This window comes from Vanessa cardui, chromosome 24 (genome assembly GCF_905220365.1).
Source record: "Vanessa cardui chromosome 24, ilVanCard2.1, whole genome shotgun sequence".
Lineage (NCBI taxonomy): Eukaryota > Metazoa > Arthropoda > Insecta > Lepidoptera > Nymphalidae > Vanessa > Vanessa cardui.
This window is the reverse complement of record NC_061146.1, coordinates 2,638,978-2,659,833: the sequence shown is the minus strand read 5'-3', so window position 1 is coordinate 2,659,833 and position 20,856 is coordinate 2,638,978. Positions and strand designations below refer to the sequence as shown.

The window sequence follows — 20,856 nt, the reverse complement described above, 5'->3', positions numbered from 1 at the left end:
ACGTATTTTGAGACAGGTATTTTCAATTATTTAAATTTTATTCCAGCACCAAATAAGTTACTTTTGATTGAACAACTGAACCATTTTTAATAAAACATCCATAATTTACTAAGCTACTAGATTTCTAAGAACAAAAATATACTTTGACGGGCTAATATTACAAAAATATTACAATGCAATTTAAAACATTTTTTTTTAAATATAATATTTAAAAAACATAATATGTCGACGCTACCACAGTATTGTCGCTGTTAATGTCCATTTATAGATGATCCCTTTCCAAACCACTTCCGTAGTACTTCCGTGTATCTAGTTATATTAGTTAATAGAATGGTACTGAGACAATAGTTTTATCTCTGTTAATAACATAAATTATGCCATACTACTTTCTCTGTCGCACAATTTCTTTCATTTCGTGGTCTTTTCGGACATGGGAATAAAATAAATTCAATATTAAAATAAATATAAACAGTTACGAGTGAAATGTTACACCCTGGGCTTTATTAGTATTTCTTGAGTTGTGATTGCACTTTCGAAAGGCACATGACGGCATTTTGCGATTTTTTTTGGATTATAATTAGCGCATTAATTACAATGGATGACGTCTGACTGTCACTGCATATAAATGAACACTGATAGCGAATGAGTAAGCTCACTCATTTGAGGATTGACACATTTTATAGCGGTTATACTATGGCAGGGGCGCATCTAACGATTTAAATCTTTGATCAATACACGTAGAAGTGCCGTCGGTTATTCGCGTCGGTTCATTAACTCTATGAGTTAAATTAAATGACATAAACAAGGCGACCAACCGAACACTTAACGTAGTTTCTTTAAGTAAGTCGATGTTAAAGTCCCCACATACAATTATATATTTATTAGTTTTACATAGCTTTTTAAGAATGTCCTCCATAGTGGTTTCAAACAAATAATAATCTCCCGATGGGGGCCGGTACACGCAGACTATAATGTACTGTGGAAATTCCACGCAGGATAGTTCGATAGTACGTTCGATAGAGAGGGCCACAATATCTTTTCGAGATTTACAAACGATATCATTCCGTACTAATATTAATGAGCCACCACGAATAGCACTCCCTCTTACGAACGCACTTGACAGTTTAAAGTTTGAAATATTAAATATGTCAAATTTTTTAACCCAATGTTCTGTGAAACAAAATACATGTATTTTATAACACTCCGAAAATAATTCTATTTCATGATCTTTGCCACCTATGCCCTGTATATTTTGATGTATAATATTTAAGTAAGAGGGCGCAGATGGGGGAGCAGGCCTTAGCCCAGCAGTGGAAAATTTACAGGCTGTTACTGTTACTCCTAGATGTACATTACAATAGAAACAATCATTTTTATATTAATATTGATTTATTGATTAAAATGCGATGCTTTTATCGTTAGTATTCAATAGCGTACTATGCTAATATAGTCTGCTTTTATATGACGACCTCAGTGGTCGAGTGGTGTGTACACCGGTTTTCATGGGTACGCCACTCCGAGTTCCCGGGTTCGATTCCCGGTCGAGTCGATGTAGATTACCATTACTTTTCTATGTTGTCTTGGGACTGGTTGTATGTGGTACCGTCGTTACTTCTGATTTTCCATAACACAAGTGCTTTAGCTACTTACATTGGGATCAGAGTAATGTATGTGATGTTGTCTCATATTTATTTATTTATATATTGTTGCAATAATATATTACAAAGCCGATATACAAAGCGGGAAATAAAAAAAAATTGAATAACCGGTGACTCAAATTACAAAAGAAAATATTTAAGTATTCCTTTTCTTATCAGTGTCATGATTATTTCGCAAGTAGGTCAATGTGCTGTAGACTTAGATGTCAATAGAGGTGGCATTTATTTAATTTAATTTATAAATGAAAGTGTTTTTATAGGTTAATGAAATGTTTTGTCTACAAATGTGTTAGTACGCTGTTCAAATAATGTTTAATGTTCTTTTATTCATGTGCGCGTTTATATAAACATAGCCACATTAAACAAATAATTTCATAAATTTATGAGTGTTCGGTGAATGTGTGTTAAATACGAAAAATTTAAACATATGAAAAACGCGTCGAACATATGATCTCTTTTTGAAGTAGGCTAGGAATATGTATACGCCATCATATAATAAAATTTGTTTTTTATTAATATCATAGGTAGGTATACATACTTATTATAGCATTTAAATAGAGACTACCAAAGTTGTTATGGAATTAAAATGTACTCAATGTAATTTATTGTAATTAAATTGTAATATAAATATTGCGTAACCTCTATTACTTGCTACTCTGTCGTTTAACGATATTTTAAATTGGCTCTAATCTTAGATAATGCGTTACATGTGTTTTGATTGACTCATAAAACAGTGTTTATTTAATGAATTGGAGAATTTACGATTCGAAATGATTAATTTTCTAATTTCAAAAAGCTGCTTTGGTCACCAAAGCAGCTCGTTTAAGTCGAGTTTATTTCGAGGTCCTGGGTTCAAGTCTCGCGTCGAGTCAGATGTTGTGCAAATTTGTCACCTGGGTTTGAACTAACCAATGGGCCATCTCGGGTCTATATAGTGTAAATATATTTAAGAAGGTTTTAATGTGTTCTTATTTTTTTTTTCAGAATTCATTTCCTATTTCTCTGCGCGTTCTTAAGCGCAGTCGCGGCGTATTGGCATCCAGATCTACCGCCTGGGCCCTACTGCGGTATAGACAACAAATGCTGCAAAGACAGAGAGGATGGCTGTTCACACAGAATAATCGGTAAATATTAGTTCTTAGTATATACTTTAACATCGAATGGCCAATATTACGGCGATGTCGCGTTATAATACTATTTACGATAAGAGCTAAAGTCTTATTTTTTATTTATTTAATACTTTATTGCACACAATGAAAGGACATACAAATAAAGAGAACAATTACAACAAAGACAAGAAAATAAGAGCGTGCAAAGGCGGTCTTATTGCTAAAGCAATCTCTAACAGACAACCTTTGGTGAAAGGATTTGCAAAAGCAGAAACAGGATAGTGCAAAAAATAAAAATAAAATAATATTCAAGATAAAAGAGAATGATGACTTATAATATACATACTAATGTAAAATATATATAAACTACATACGTTACATATAAATATATATGTATATACGTACATACATAGATACATATAAATATATATACTTACACACATATAACATTTTTATATATAATACATATTCAGTCTTATTTTAATTTGTACTCGTATATATACGATGTTTTTTTTGGGTTCTGAGCTCAAAGGGTAAAATAGGTCCTTATTACTAAGACGTGAAGTCCGTAGAAGAAGTTTGTCAGTCACTTCTCATTAACCTTGATAGATTTTGGTTTGATATTTTTAACGGCAACCGGCAATAGAAACTCATCGAAATATATCAGTCATGATTCTTTTGTCGTTTTTATAAATACGTAACCCTTTACGCGTGAGGCCGGCTAATATAATACACAATTGTAAAGTCTGTCTCGTTGTTTAGATACTCTGTGCTATTGCGACGAATTCTGCGACCGTTACCACGATGACTGCTGCCCAGATTACCAGAAAGTTTGCCGGAATGAAGAGCAACCCTTACCGTTTTTGACTCCTTGCCAACACGGTGGCAAGTTTTATCTCGAAGGTGAAACCAGAAGAGTCGACTGCAATACTTGGTAAGTTGAAAACATTTTTTTATATATATTATTGTATTTGTTTTCGTAGTTAATCTCGGAAAACATCGTGAGGTAACTGCATGTGTTTAATTACAACGAAATTTGTGGTGTCGTGGTGGAATATGTTCCAAGCCCTCTCCTTTTTGGGAGAGGAGGCCATTAGCCCAGCAGTGGGAAATTTACAGGCTGTTACTTTTATTTTTGTTTTGCTTAATTAGAGATATATACTATCTTTATATAGAATAAAACAAAGTCGCTTGTCGCTGTCTGTCACCGTATATGATTGGATGTTTAAAATTACGCAACCGATATTAATGCTTTTTTTTTAATAGATATATTGTTTCGAGAGGAAGGTTTTTGTATATAATACATGGATATTATAGTAAAAAAAAGCAGACAATTTTAGAAGCTTCTTATGTGAATCAAAAAAACAAATTCGGTAGTATATTTATCAGAATTGCACCCATGCGAAACTGGCGGGTCGTTCGTCGTTCTTTAAAAAAAAAAAGAATAACCTATTACCTACTTATATAATTCAAACTCGTGAAAAATATCGTACTGGGCAACAAAAATGAAGTCTTAAGTTGATACATCTTGTCCCATATATATATATTTATTACATCGATTTTTTTTTTTACTTCCTATCGTTTATTATCGTTATATTTTATATAACGATAATAATATACGCATTGTTGACCAACCAAATAAAATAAAATAAATAAAGTAGTATATATAAAACTTATATTAAAATATGCAACACTTCTCATGGAGGGTTTTCGTATATGACATTATGAATCAAGTAGCTCTCTTTGGCCGTTTAACCTGTTTTAAAATTAGACGCGTGAGTTTCATGCTGTTCTAAGTTCAAATATTAGGTAACCTACACATTAGTATTCAAGCTAGTGTGACCTACATCCGGAAATATAGCCTTGTTTAGCGCTGATCTCACCAAGGTGGAATCTTGTATTATTTCGCACAATTAACACTCGGGATGCTAATTTTTGGATATCAACTTGAAGGTTTTGGTGATTTGTGCATAATTTTGTGTGTGTTGTTTTTTTTTTTAGAATTCAAATATGGAATTGTTTATTTCTGACATCAAAGACATACCTCTTTTATAAGTTTCTTGAAGTTATGATATTTGAACTTAAAAAAAGATATATAGTAGATATTTGAATTTGTATATGTATTCTCATATAGGGAGATGGAGCAGACATGACATTTGGTGTGAAGGAAACTTGAGCTGATAAAAAGGACATAGGCTACTTTTTTGCTTAACAAATGACAATCATTACCCTAAAAAGCCGCAAACGACTACTAGAAATATATATATTTTTTACCCGATTGTCGTTGGCACATAGGACTTTTTGGGTTCTCTGTTCTTTGTTTATTTGTAGGTTTATAAGATATAGAGCAAGTGATTTCATACTATCTCATGATTAACGAGTTCTTACAAATTACTGATTACAGTTTGCGGTTCGGGTCCATTACAGATCACCCACGTGATCAACATTCATTTGATACAGGTTTTTCTAGATTAAACGAATATTTCTTGGTATTTATTTATTTTGTACTATTTATATATGTTGTAAATGTTCTGCACATTGTCAATATATGTAATCATAGCTTTGTGTCATTAGACAATACAAATGGCTACAGATACATTACTTTGATATATCTCGTAGGATAAGGAATTTCTAAAATTAATAATCTGTTTTTCTTTACTATGGTCCACGTATTATATCATACATCACGTATAATATAATTCCGCAGACATTTTTAACTTTGCCGTTTATTAAATTCAAATCGTTTGTAAAAAATACATTGGTAGAAAAAGCATATTATTCGATACAAGATTTTATAGATGTAAAAAAAGCGTGGAGTTAATACCTGTTGACTTCCAAGCAGGATATATTAATTTAAATAATTGTATTTAACTAAGATGACTGTGTATTTTTTAAATGTTAAAAAAAGTAACTACTGAGTTTCTTGCCGGATCTTCTCGGTAGAATCTACTTTCCGAACCGGTGGTAGCTTCACTTAATTATTAAATGACGATTCAAAAGTGCTTGTAAACCTACTTGAATAAAGTTTGATTTTGATTATATACAAAAACCTTCGTCTCGAAATACTCTATCTATTTAAGAATAACCGCATCTAAATCCGTTGCGTTATTTCAAAGATCTAAGGATACATATACATAGGAACAGACAACGTTAAGCGACTTAGTTTTACACTATGTAATGATACTTTAAAGCAATGAAATAGTAAGTTACCACGCAAACCCGTGGAGGCGAAGGCACTTCAGTACATAAGGACGAGATTCCCTCATCATCACGGCATATGTATCGTTGAACCCAAAGAACAATGGCGGATTTACAAATTTACTAGTAGGCTATTCAATTTTTGCCACCCCTACTTACTTTTGAAATTCAATTAATTACATTTTTTTAAATTGCAACTTTTTGATTTATCTTCTATCGTCCTTTTTACATCGACTTTTTCCCGTTATTAGTATGATTATGAACTAGCTTATATTTCTGTCAGTACTAGATTATTTTTCCAACCCGCTATGTAGATGAGTAGATGGATTACGGACGTTAAGTATAAACATATAATTATAAGTATTTTTTAATTTCTATAAGATAATATTACCTACTTGGTGGTAGGGCTTTGTGCAAGCCCGTCTGTTTAGGTACCACCCACTTATCAGTTATCCTACCGCCAAACAACAGTACTCAGTATTGTTGTGTTCCAGTTTGAAGGGTAGGTGAGCCAGTGTAACTGTAGGCACAAGGGACATAACAACTTAGTTCCCAAGGTTGATGGCACATAGACGATGTGAGGAATGGTTAATATTTCTTACAGCGTCATTGTTTATGGGTGATGGTGACCACTTACCATCAAGTGGCCCATCTGCTCGTCCACTAACTATAATAAAATACCATAAAAAAATGCTCTAAATCTGCCGCCCTAGGCTTCAGCCTGCTTAGTCTATTGGTAAATCCGCCACTGCCAAAGAACTAACGTGTCACGTAAAAGAAATTTTAAAATACAACAATATTACCATTTTACACCACACCATTGTAACAGTAATCTATACAATGCATCTCTGAAGTTTAAAAACAATGAATTATGTAAAGTCCGTTTTGTTTACGGATAACCCAAGTTACACCAAGGCCGTCGGGCCCTTGTGATGTGTGGAGGTTGTCTCTTTGTTATGTTTCGACTATTCTTAGAATGCTCCCATTCTCTGTAGCATCAAATAACCGTATCTGAGAAATTATATATTATTTATACATATAATAAAATTGGAGTGTCTGTTTGTAATATATAAAATTGCCATTTTTTCACAGTACATGTACCAAAATAACATTTTTTACCATTTTTTCCGTCTGTCTGTCTGTTAAGGTTAATCTCTGGGTTGACCGATTTTGATGGGACTTTCACTGGCAGATAAGTGATATAATACGGAGTAACTTACGCTACAATAATATTTTTTTTTGTCAAATTCAAATGCGTACAAGGTCGCGGGCACAGTGCTATATATTGTGCAAGCGACACGAATGTAAAACTTAATTTATTCTGTGACAATACTGAGTACTGTTGTTGGTGGTAGAATATCTGATTAGTTAGTGGTACCAATGTGTGGTAGTTGGGATTAAATAAAAAATAATGATAACATATTCGTATGATCGAGATATTTTGATATTAAATCCATGAAATTCAATTATATGACAGTTCAATGGGGGCCATGTTTGATGTTTACGGGCGCGTTTAGAAATCTGTGAAAGATGAAACTTTTTGTCAGTTACTCTTCTCGTATTATATTTATTTTTTACTAATATTTTATATTCGTCCTTGTAATAATATTCTAATCCTAATATGTATTATACCTTTTTTTCTACTGGTAGTATTTAAACTCATAAGCTAGAACCATTTGAAAGCGTTAAAGTTACGCGTTACATATGAATATGTTAATTGCTCTACTAATTAAACATATGTTCACATTTGTCACGGATATGTTATTGTGAAAAGAATTATATTGTTTATGGAAATATTTTTGACGACAGCAATTCATTCAAAAGTTGATAATATTTATTAAGTACCTACGTAAACATTTATTTGGTATATTAATCAAAATTTATATTACGATATTATCGATGTTATAATCTGTATCTATACAGTAATAACTCGTAATTAAAATATTCCTTCCAAACTATGATAATGACTTTTAAAAATTAATAGACTATGTAAGTGCAACAAATAAAAAAATATATAATCGCTTTAAATTGACAATAATAAATAACAAAAACCAACGAAAACGACAATTTTTTGTGACTCAGAAATAGTATTTGCGCTTCGCGCCAAAAAGTGACAGATGATAGCATCCTTTTTTTAAAATAAATTACGCTCCAAGGCACTAGTAATGTATGTATTTATTTATAACTAGCCACATCTTTTATTATACAGTGAATTAATACAACAATTACCTTGCTGTTTTGCTTAACCGAACTAAAATCTGTACAAAAATACATTCGAAAATAATTTATTTGTAGTTTGTCGTTCATTCGAACCACTAACAACTAAACTAGTTTCAATTAATCAAAAAAAAAAAAAAACAGAATGGAAGAGTCACGGACGAAACAATTGAAAAAGTCGAAATTGATTCGCCACAGAATCGTCGTTTTTCATTACGTGTCTGGTTACAGGTTTAATTTGGGATACAAACTGAAGCTAAAGCGTTCCTAACATGTATATGAATCTCAATTATATGTATGTGCGTGCGTACATGTGTATATACATATTATATAATTTAAAAATGTTGGTTGTCATGTGTTAGGCAAAAAAGTAGCCTACGTCCTCTTTTGGAGTTCAAGTTTGCTTCATAGCAAATTTCATCAAATTCGGTTCAGCGACTTTGTCGTGAAAGCGAGAATGGGGAGCAGACAGACAGACAGACATGGTTACTTTCACATTTATAATATTAATATAGATAGAAATACATGTTGTCGCATAATATTTAAAATATCAGTATAGATATTTAAAATGTACAGAATAAGTTCTTTTATTTGATTCTAAATACTATTTGTAGACGTGTTACTATCCAGGTGACGTCATTAGTGACAAATTACTTTTTTTTCTTTTTTTTTTTTTTCTCTTTATTTTTAAGGGAGAGTTTTTTCTATTTAGAAAATGTCACCCTCATAGTGCTACAATTCATACTTCCTTATTTAATTACTACATATCTAAACTATTTATTACTACATATCTAAATTATAATTACTTTTATTACACTTTTTATTGTACACCACAAATAGAAAAAATAAATTAAAATAACAATACAATTTTGGCCACTTTATTTATTAATTTCCTTTTTGTTCGATCAATGGTCTCGTTCTCGTGGTTTATCATATTCCCTTTTTTGTAAATCAGTTCCAATACATTTTGTGAGGAAAAATATGAATTGTAGCAAATTCCTTGAAACGATTGCTCTTTGATGCTGTGCACGTAACGCGTGTAGCATTTGTTTTATAAATAAATAAGTAATGTATCAAACTCAAGTACTTCTCCTGGAATTACGTATATCGACAGCAGCATTACTATTCTGCAAAAAGAGTCTTTGTTTCTCACTCCTAAAATGACGACCTCAATCAATCAATCAAAATAAACTTTATTCAAGTAGGCTTTTACAAGCACTTTTGAATCGTCATTTTAAATTTAAGTGAAGCTACCACCGGTTCGGAAAGTAGATTCTACCGAGAAAAACCGGCAAGGAACTCCGTAGTTACTCTTATTCAACATTTAAAAAATACAAAGTCATGTTAGTTAAATACAATTATTTAAATTAATATACCCTGCTCGGAAGTCAACAGGTATTAACTCCACTCTTTTTTATCATTTATAAAATCTTGTGTCGAGTAATATGCCTTTTTTACCGATGTATTTTTTACAAACGATTTAAATTTATGAAACGGCAAAGTTAAAAATGTCTGCGGAATTTTATTAGAGTAACAACTATTATAGTTAATTAGTTCGGTTGTCAGATGTAGTATATAAATAAACAACATACTATGTCCTTCCTTTTAGTTCAAGCTAGTATTGTTGAAGTATGTAGTGAATTTTGCAGTCAAAATAACGTCGTACTAGTTGCTCCCCACGTTTTTACGTTGCTCAAATCTCGTGCATCGTAGCGTATTACTAAACGCCGTGAAATTGACACTTGCTCAAGAATATTTACTTCACCAAATCAAACTGATAGTTTCGTAGACAAGCACGTTCGAAAAAAAATTAAAACAAAGCAAAAATGCAGCTTTATCATTTCAGTAACGATTTGAGTGTGCTGCCTTTTTACAAGTATACTCCCTAAATTCGTTATGAAGAAACTTCTCAACTATCCACAGCACATATGTCACGTCATGTCATGAAAGCCTGTTTTCGAAATTTGTATCATTACTTTCATTAGTCATGTCTAAATGAATCGTCACAATATATTAAAAAAACAATTAAAAGATTTATTTTAGTAATGACACAAGTACAATGGCGTTGAGCCAGATTAACGGCCGATCGAACTTGGGTCATAGCTAAATTTAAACTGTCTCACGTCTCAAACCTTGGTGCCTTTCACAACACCGAAGGGACCTAAACATTCGCGATATGCACTAAATTGCTATAATAACTATGTAATGCCCTTAATTTATTAGTGAATGCAAGTTCCGAAAAACAATACTTATATAAAGAAAGAGACGATGCATAGGCGTTTGCCAAACTTAGTCAGCTGTCAATTGTTGTAAAAATTGGTCGAAGTATCCACAAAATCCTAATTAAACACGCATTCGATGATATTTAAGTATATCTATTAATATTATGAATGTGAAAATAAGCTCGTCTAACTGCTTGTACGTTGCTCTTTCACGACCGAATCACAGAACCAAATTTGATGAAATTTGGTGTGATGCAAACTTGAACTTCAAGAAAGGACATGCTATTTTGCCTATAGACTACTTTTTTGCCTGAGATGAGACATATGAGAATTAACACCTTAAAGCGAAAGCAAAGACGAGGGCGACTATTAGTAAATAATAGCGAAGTCGAGATGGCCCAATGGTTAGAACGCGTGCATCTTAACCGATGATTGCGGGTTCAAACCCAGGCAAGCACTGCTGATTCATGTGCTTAATTTGTCTTTATAATTCATCTCGTGCTCAGCGGTGAAGGAAAACATCGTGAGGAAACTTGCATGTGACAAATTTCAAAGAAATTCTGCCACATGTGTATTCCACCAACCCGCAATGGAACAACGTGGTGGAATATGTTCCAAACCTTCTCCTCAAAGGGAGAGGAGGCCTTTAGCCCAGCAGTGCGAATTTACAGGCTGTTGTTGTAAAGCGAAGAACTTTCAAATATTTCCGAGACATCCTCGGGAATATTCGAAACGTTCCATACTTACGCTGTCGTAGATGACTTCTAAACCAAATTGAGGACATGAATATTCAGTGTTACCGAATTTTGTCCCTGAACCACAGGGATACAATTTTTATTTGTAAACAATTGAACCTTCATAATAAAAACCATCCAAAATCCTGACCTGAATGGAATTATTGAACACTTTCGCAAGGTTGACAACCGAAATGTATTAACATCCTTTACATAGGAATTGGATTAAAAAAACAGTTGCGTCTTTAGATTAGTATGCACAGGCAACACTTGAAACATCGAGAGAAAATGTATCGTATTAACATATAAATAATCCGATACTGTTAGGTTCAACCAACGTATTATTGCCACATTATTGGTCATGTTTTCTAAACAATTTTCTCTTTTAAATATTTATAACTAAATAAAATTTGCTACGCTACAATAGTTTCGAATTGAGCTGAGATGGCCCATTGGTTAAAACGCGTGCATCTTAACCGATGATTTCGGGTTCAAACCCCGGCAAGCACCACTATATATGGGCTTAATTTGTGTTTATAATTCATCTCGTGCTCGGCGGTGAAGGAAAACATCGCGAGGAAACCTTCATGTGTCTAATTTCATCGAAATTCTGCCACATGTGCATTCCACCAAACCGCATTGGAACAGGATGGTGGAATATGTTCCAAACCCTCTCCTTAATGACAGAGGAGGCCTTAGCCCAGCAGTGGGAAATTTACGTGCTGTTACCATACTTTTTTTACAATAGTTTGTATTATGTTTGTTATGTTTGTCCTTGGAGTAGTAGTGCAAAAAGCTTCATTTAAATTATTGCCTGTTCGCCTGCATTGGTAACAGAAGGGATCTTTTTGCCCAGAGGATCGGAATTGCGATTCAAGGGGGAAATGCTGCTAGCATTCTTGCCACTATTGCACGCGGTCATGATTTACACAGTAACTATTTTTAATTCACATTTGTATATACTTGAGACCTTGATATTAATACATCGCGTTGGTTTTATGGTATAGATTGATGGACTAGCATATAACGCATATAACGACTATAATATATAGCCACCTGATGGTAAGTGGTCACCACCGCCGATAGACAATAGCGCTGTAAGAAATATTAACCATTCCTAGCAATACCAATGCGCCACCAAACTTGGGAAATAAGATATTATGTCCCTTGTGACTGTAGTTGCACTGGCTCACTCACCCTCTAAACCGGAACATAACAATACTATTGTTTGGTGGAATATCTGACGAGTGAATGGTATCTACCCAGACAGGCCTGCACAAAGTTCTACCACCAATATAAATACATTTTAAAACTGAAAGAAAAATTAAATTATGACGATATAAACATTGACACAATAATAAAACATAATGCATACTTTGGACGGAAGCTATGGTACAATAAAAGAGTTTTATTCGGATTTTTTTATAATCTTCGACCTCGAGAGATGTTTTTTATACAACTTTCACTCACTAAAGTATTGTATAAAACATTATGTTGTATGTGAAGTAAAATATAGTACGACACAACTTAGATGTAGCATCGGCAAATTTAATAAAACCGATTACTGCCGATTTATCCAACCAATAGAAATAGCTCCCAATCGCACCATTAGACGCTATTCGTCGCTATATATTCTCGCGTCTGTTCAACCCGAGAAAGAAAAATGCATGTAAATCGACGTGTCAAATTGACTTATATATTAGGTCATATGATATTACAGGTTTATATAAAGTATGTATATACGTATATATTACGTTTATGTAAAGATCATATTCACATAAAAAAAAATTCAGTTAAATAGTTAAATACCTGTTGACTTCCAAGCAGGATATATTAATTTAAATAATTTTATTTAACTAACATGACTTTGTATTTTTTAAATGTTGAAAAGGAGTAACTACTGAGTTTCTTGCCGGTTGTTCTCGGTAGAATCTACTTTCCGAACTACTACAAGCTTAACTTAATTGTAAAATGACGAATTAAAAGAGCTTGTAAAAGCCCACTTGAACAAAATTTAAAAAAGAAATGCAAAATGGGATAGCGTACCTAATTCGGATGTGATCGGTTTTACGAATTTTGCCGATGCTACATCTAAGTTGTGTCGTACTATATACGACATCGCTTAGTATGTTAATAAATGTCAAGTGTAGTCAATTACGTCAACGTTATGGCCATGGATCATCGTATAAGATATTTATTATCCAAATCGACGGAAAACTTCCGATTACAAAGCATTTGACATTGTAATCGATTTTTATTTATTTACACAGACGTGATATGAATTGTTAAGATTTTGACTATTCGAATTTTAAATTTTCATAGTGACACGAATTGCGTACAAATTGGAGTGTATTTATTAACATTTAAATAGTATAATATAATTTAAATTTCGAATTTAAATTACTATTCATATTTTACTAATACCAGTGACGATTTTGTGAGTCACAGATTAAAAAATGATTATAAACCGAAACAGATTACTTCATATTTTTCTTTTACTTTTTATTTAATTAGCAATCCGTAAATGTAACACTACTGGAAATTCTGTTTCATTAAAACAGCTTAAAACTTAACATTTTCATTGCATAAAACATGCATCTCAAATTATCACCATTTAAATAACATTATAAACAAACATGACGTTATATATATAATTTTCTATATATATTTTATAATACGTCAAAATGATCAAAATCGTGATATTATATAAAATAATCATCATAATGATTATTATCGTCAATGTCACAGCGGTTATCGCAGTGATTTGTTTGGAAATCTAGTAAGATTTTCATTGATATCTCATTATGAAATAAACAAACATCTAATGTCGAAATAGTTGATTATTAAGTGTCAACATTTATCATCATTACTAATATACTGGAAGATTTTTATTCTTGTAAATTACAAGAGTACATTGTAGTAGCATTGTAGATCATAGCAATATAAGGAAAATCAAGTCTCAACTCTGTTTAATTTTGAATATTTCTAAAAATCAAATTCGATTTAAAAATTAAAAATATATATTCTCAATGATAAAAACCTTTGTGGAATAATTTATTAAATTAAAAAAAAAAAAAAAACAAATTTAAAACTGACATTTAATTTGGCGGCAATATTATTTAGCTGTTTGTATGATAAATGTGATTTTTAGGATTTAAGATTTTGACCTTTCGTCTTGTTATATCGTATTACTGAACGACCCTGATCATTGTGATTGTGATGATAAATTATGTCATTTAAATTGATTGCCTTAATCAGTTATTAGTTTTTTTTCTTTTTAATAATATTAATAAAAAAAAACTTGTAAACGATTTACTAATGTTCTTGTAAAAATGTCAAATCACTTTTTTGAAAAAGTATGCCATTGTTCCACTTAAATAAAAAAATGCAAAGTCTCTTCGTAAATAATGCTGGTCATGGTTTATTATCTGCAATTAATATATTATGCTAAGAGATAATTAATAAAAAATATAACGTCGTTTCGCGCCAAAACCTAGCTCAAATAATGTCTCAAACAAGAGAATTTTTTATAAATGGCAATTTTTAAATATTCCTATATTTGCCTACGATTAACAACAATAACAACAACAGCCTGTAAATTTCCCACTGCTGTTCTAAGGCTTCCTTGTGAAGAAAAGGTTTGGAACATATTCCACCAAGTATTCGATCGTTAAATTAAAATATACATTGGGTATTATTGATTAGACCAATACTATCGAATATTGCGTTATTGGTGGCCAATTCGCCCAAGGTCATAGCAATGATTGGCTCAGGAGAAAATGTTCATGGAATTTCAAAATGCGTCATTGGCTGAAATAATTATAGCATTTAAAGGAATACGAATTAAATCAGGCTAGATATTCCGTTAGTTTTTCATAATTTCACGAGTGAGTTACAAAGTACCGAATAGCACTGCAGATGGTTGTGATAAATGAACTTTGCAAGTACAAGTTTGAAGGAAGGCATTAGGTTAATAGCATAATGAATACCAACACAAGCCTTCATTTATCTCGCGCCTGTAATTTCTACTTATTACTAATCATAGACAAAACCGTTATATAAAGAAATTATGTTTTACGGAGAAAATTAACCGTGGGAATAATGGATCGATAAAAACACGTGGAATTAATACCTGTTGACTTCCATACTTCCATACAGTTCCTTTCCATTACTTCCATACATATACATATATTATTGTAATTAACTAACATGACTGTATTTTTAAATGTTGAAAAAGAGTAACTACTAAGTTTGTTGCCGATTCTTCTTATAGACTCGACTTTCGGAATCGGTGTTAGCTTCACTTAATTGTTAAATGACAATTCAAAAGTGCTTGTAAAAGCCTACTTGAATAGAGTTTATTTTGATTCTTGATTTTTGATGCCTTATTCTATACGGTAGATCACAATGTTTTCAAAATAAATAAAATTACATTCGCTTCCCGAAGTCAAACATTATATACATCTCCGTGCTACGCAAAGCACGTTAAGCTGCCCTGGTCTGTTTTGCCCGGTCTGACCTGATCTTATTCTGGTCTTGTACTTGTGGATTGTGAAAATGCAACGGAACTTACGTACTCGAGAGGCGAGTTTCATTCAGCGAATTCATCTCGTGCTCGGCGGTGAAGGAAATCATGATGAGGAAACCTGCATGTGACAAAGTTGATAGAAATTCTCCCACACGTGGATTCCACCTACACACATTGGATCAGCGTGGTGGAGTATGTTCCAAAACTTCTCCTCTATGGGAGAGAAGGCCTTAGCCCAGCAGTGGGAAGTTTACAGGCTGTTGCTGTTACATACTCACTTGTTAGTGCATTATAATACTTCTCAAACAGTTGGCTAGTGTCCTTATATGGCCGCCTTAGCCAAGATCGGTCTGTATCATCCTCATATTTTTTTTGTTTTATGGAATTGGTTGGCAAACGAGCATATGGGCCACCTGATGATAAGTGGTCACCATCACCCACATCAATGTCATACATCGTCAATGTGCCACCAACCTTGGGAACTAAGATGTTATGTCCCTTGTGCCTGTAGTTACACTGGCTAACTCACCCTTCAAACCGGAAAAATCATAATGTCCTTTATAAACTATAGGATTTGGTCCAGATTCATATAATTAATTGCGTTTAAAGACATTCCTATCCTATCCCATCTATTTATATATACATTTCTATCCTATCCATTGTACAATTATTATCGAAACCAAGGGACTAGAACAAAGGTGTGGTCGTTGCTTTACTGGTAATTGATGTTGCTTCGACACTTCCGCTGGATCAAGCAATTGTTTACGATTCCTTATGTTCTTTTCTATTGTACTACAAGTAATATCTATATGATAATTTAATATATATTTAAACGATTGACTCAAGGGCAGCACTTAGAAATGCAACAGTAAGTCGTAACAGATTCTAAAAACGTAACGCTATTATTAAACGCTATTTTTGTCGTGTTCGTGATCACGATAACACACTTGTAGAGTACGACACAACTTAGATGTAGCATCGGCAAAATTCGTAAACCGATCACATCCGAATTCAATACGCTATCCCGAAATATCAATATTAATTTCATATGTGAATATGATCTTTACACAAACGTAATAACTTGTAATATCATGTGACCTAATATATTCGTCAATTTGACACGTTGATTTACAAGCACTTGCTTTCTCGGGTTGAACTGACGCGAGAATTTATAGCGTCGAATCGCGCAATAGGGAGCTATTTCTATTGGTTGTGTGAATCAGCAGTAATCGGTGTTGTTGAATTTGCCGATGCTACATCTAAGTTGTGTCGTACTAAACTTATTTTTAAACGTTTCCAAAGTCAATGATCTTTGTTCATTTCAAAATAACAATCGAGCGAGTCATTTTAGACGACAAAGATGTTCTTTTTTTAAAAACACTATGCCTATTTCAATGGCACTAGTAAAAGTAAATAAATGAGTTTTACATTTGATTGACACGATAATTATTTGGTTCAGATCTAAAATGACTTATGGTAATCATTCTCATTAAATAATAATGACCTTTTTCTTGACCATCTTAAAAAACGATATTTAGCAAAAAAAAACAAATGAATATTAGCCTGTATATCTTATGGTTTAAGACTGTCTTAGATAGTCTCAAATAAAAAAAATCAATGCATAATTTATTGAAGCAATGATGTTATCAAATGTGCATCCAATAGCTTCTTAATATTTATTTCCATGCCTTCTCTTATTTATATGATAAATACTGAATGAAGAATGCCAAACAACATTTTGTAATAAATTAGGGTATTCATGTTTAATTCACTTTGCTCGATGAATGATGATGATGACATCATTCTATTTTGTTTTTCTTTAAAAAAAGTATATAACCCCTTTTGTGTTGTATTATTTGGCTGAATGAGTTTTTGCTTAAGCTACAAATATTTAAGTTATAAAAAAAATCCTTGTCAAAGATTTATTTTGAATAAAGAATTAATTCCAAGTTTATTTTGTCAAAGTTCGTATATTTATTATTCCATTTCAAATTTCATATTTCGAATTTATATCAATAACAATAAAATTATTTATAGTTTTGAGAAATAAAAACCTTTACACTTTAAATACACCTAAAGTGTTACTTGAGAAAAGCAGGGTCATTCCACAATACCAAATTAAATGATAAGGAAACATTTAATAAATTCTAAAAGCGTATTAATACGACAAGGTTGTTAGCACTATTAAATGTTGATCGTAAAATCTTGAGTTTAATGCGATTATAAAGGTATATACATATTGTACACATAGTGTTTTTTTTTTGGAAAGTCCGATAACTGTTGTTAAGTGACTACCGTTCAATCTTATATGCACCAATAAACCATATGTATGTATGTATACGTATTACGTTATAAAACCAACTTATTACCATCAAATAATAAATCTTATTAAAAAGTTATTTACTGTGATCGACCGCTAATACCTCACGATGACCTAGCAACAATATGAAATGCTAAACAGTTATTCTATTGACATATTTAGAGTCGAACATCTTTTGTTGTGATTGTCGCTATTGTTGTTATTTATATTCGCTTAACGGTTTCGTTACAACTGACCCTCCGCTGTTCCAAGAACAATTTAGTTCTTACATTGGACCTTAATAATTTACAGCAATATTTTTTCCTGAGAGCTGAGATGGCCCAGTGGTTAGAACGCGTGCATCTTAACCGATGATTGCGGGTTCACCCAGACAGTCACCACTATATATATGTGCTTAATTTGTGTTTATAATTCGTCTCGTGCTCAGCGGTGAATGAAAACATCGTGAGGAAACCTGCATGTGACAAATTTCATAGAAATTCTGCCACATGTGTATTCCACCAACAAAAACAGAAGAAGATGTTCCAAACCCTCTCCTTAATGGAAGAGGAGGCGTTATCCCAGCAGTGGGAAATATACAGGCTGCTGTTGTTGTTGTTGTTATATTAATTCTTAATGTAATGTAGGTTTGAGGGATATGTTTGTTCCCAAGATTGGCGCATTGATAACGTTTATTATTAAAGCAACAATGTCTAAAGACCGTGTAGATCAGGTGGACTTGCCAGTCCGCCTACCTAAAAGACATAGATTAATCAAAGGATAGAGAAATCATGTGCGATGTTTATGATTCATTTCGTGATGTCGTGAAGGAAACCAACGAGATGTAACCGTCGTGGTGGATTATAAGAATTAATATAATCCACCCAAATTAAAAAAAAGTGCACTAAGCCCCAGCACTAATGGATGAAGCGACCCTTTAAAATGTATAGGCTATGATGTAACCTTACGTAAATATATTATTAATAATATGGCGTTAGCATTGTTGGTATATGCGTCATGCTAAAAACATTCATTCGTTATTTATATGTCATCAATAATTTATAAATCCCATTCATTCCTTTGTCATATTGGTCATAAATACGAGAATAATTCGTCATGTAACTTAATGACGTTTTATTACAGACAGAAGGTCAGTAGGAAGTATTATTACGAGCAGTGGCATAGCTAGGTGAGGGAGGGCCCCGCTGCATAGAAAAAGAATCGGGCCCTCACCCACTCTTTACAATCCCTCTTTAACTAATAATTACCCTTTAAAATATAGATACCAAATGAGAAATCTTGTGCGCAGGGTCGTGATTTTCTAGCTTCAGAAGCTTACGGTTTATTTTTGAGGACCTCCTGAACTCCGGGGCCCTGGTGCAGTGCACCACAGGTGCTGGGTTAAGGCAGGTCTTACGATAGCTACGCCACTGATTACAGGAAAACAAACATGCAAAACCTGGCCTACATGGTTCGTGATCTAGTTCGGTTGCTTTCAGTTGATTTATTTCAAGTAAATTAAACGTCATTAATCAACAATTAAGCTAATTGACTCTGCAATTTTGAACTGCCAAAACAACTATTTCATTTACCTTTCTATATATAAATAAATAAATATTGGACGACAACACATAAATTACTCTGATCCCAATGTAAGTAGCTAATGCACTTGTGTTGTGGAAAATCAGAAGTCAATACTGTATTACAAACACTCAGACCCAAGACAACATAGAAAAATAATGAACTTTTTCTACATCGATTCGGCCCCGGAGGTCGTCTAATGTTAAACTCGCATTCTTCGTGTACGATTTGTCCAAGTTGTCAAACCTAACATTAAACTATTAATATATTTATAAAATAAACTGTTATAATATAGGCATTACTTAACTTAAGAAAATTGTGTGAGAAAACCTCGTTCTAAAGTTAGATCAACTTAAACGCATTCCGGAGCATTTTATATCAATAGTTTTAGAATTTGTAGGTGATAACATATAACTATTAAACCTACACCATAATCGTTAAAAAACATATAAACATAAGGTTACATGATACTTATACGTAGGTGTATAATGTCGGTTTGATACGACCTCTTCAGAACTAATCAGGAAGGTTGAGTACTATGCGATAAATATATGTATATTGTAGATACTTGACATAATTTTAATGTAATATAACATTTTTTTTTATGGCATAGGTTGGCGGACGAGCATATGGGCCACCTGATGGTAAGTCGTCACCATCACCCATAGACAATGACGGTGTACGAAATATTAACTATTCCTTACATCTTCAATGTGCCACCACCCTGGGGAACTAAGATGTTATGTCCCTTGTGCCTGTTGTTACACTGGCTCACTCACCCTTCAAACCGGAACACAACAATACTGAGTACTATTATTTGAGTAGTATTATCATATGAAACTATCAATAAAAGAAAGAGCGTAAAATAGGATATCAATAATACTTTATCTCAGGTTACGATTCTTTTGTAGAATCTAGTTTCTGAACCAGTGATAGCTTCATTTGTTATAGATTGTTAAATGACGATTGAAAATTGCTTTTAAAAATTACTTACTCAGAAGTATATTTTGATTGATTGATTCATATGACACTACGATCATTGGGCCACTCTACCGCGGACCAACACCATCACGTGACATAAATGTGGGTATATCTTAGTTTGAAACGATCCTAATACCGTCATGGTGATACAGGGTGGTAGGTAATCATTTTTATGCGGTCAGTTTTAGTATATCTCGCTAAATAATGGCCCAGTGGTTAAAGCGTGCATCTCAACCGGTGGTTGCGGGTTCAAAACCCAGACAAGCAACATTAAATTTTCATGTGCTTAATTTGTTTTTATAATTCATCTCGTGCTCAGCGTTGAAGGA

At 32.9% G+C, this 20,856-nt stretch overlaps 1 protein-coding gene across 1 annotated transcript in view; it reads left to right on the top strand.

Moving 5' to 3' along the window:
* Positions 1–20,856, top strand: part of LOC124540128 (tubulointerstitial nephritis antigen-like) — a 63,397-nt gene that overhangs the window by 26,021 nt on the left and 16,520 nt on the right. Inside the window, exons 2-3 of the mRNA XM_047117565.1 lie at positions 2,643–2,782; positions 3,530–3,701. Coding sequence (XP_046973521.1) covers positions 2,643–2,782; positions 3,530–3,701 — 312 coding nt within the window. The remainder of the gene's footprint in view (positions 1–2,642; positions 2,783–3,529; positions 3,702–20,856) is intronic.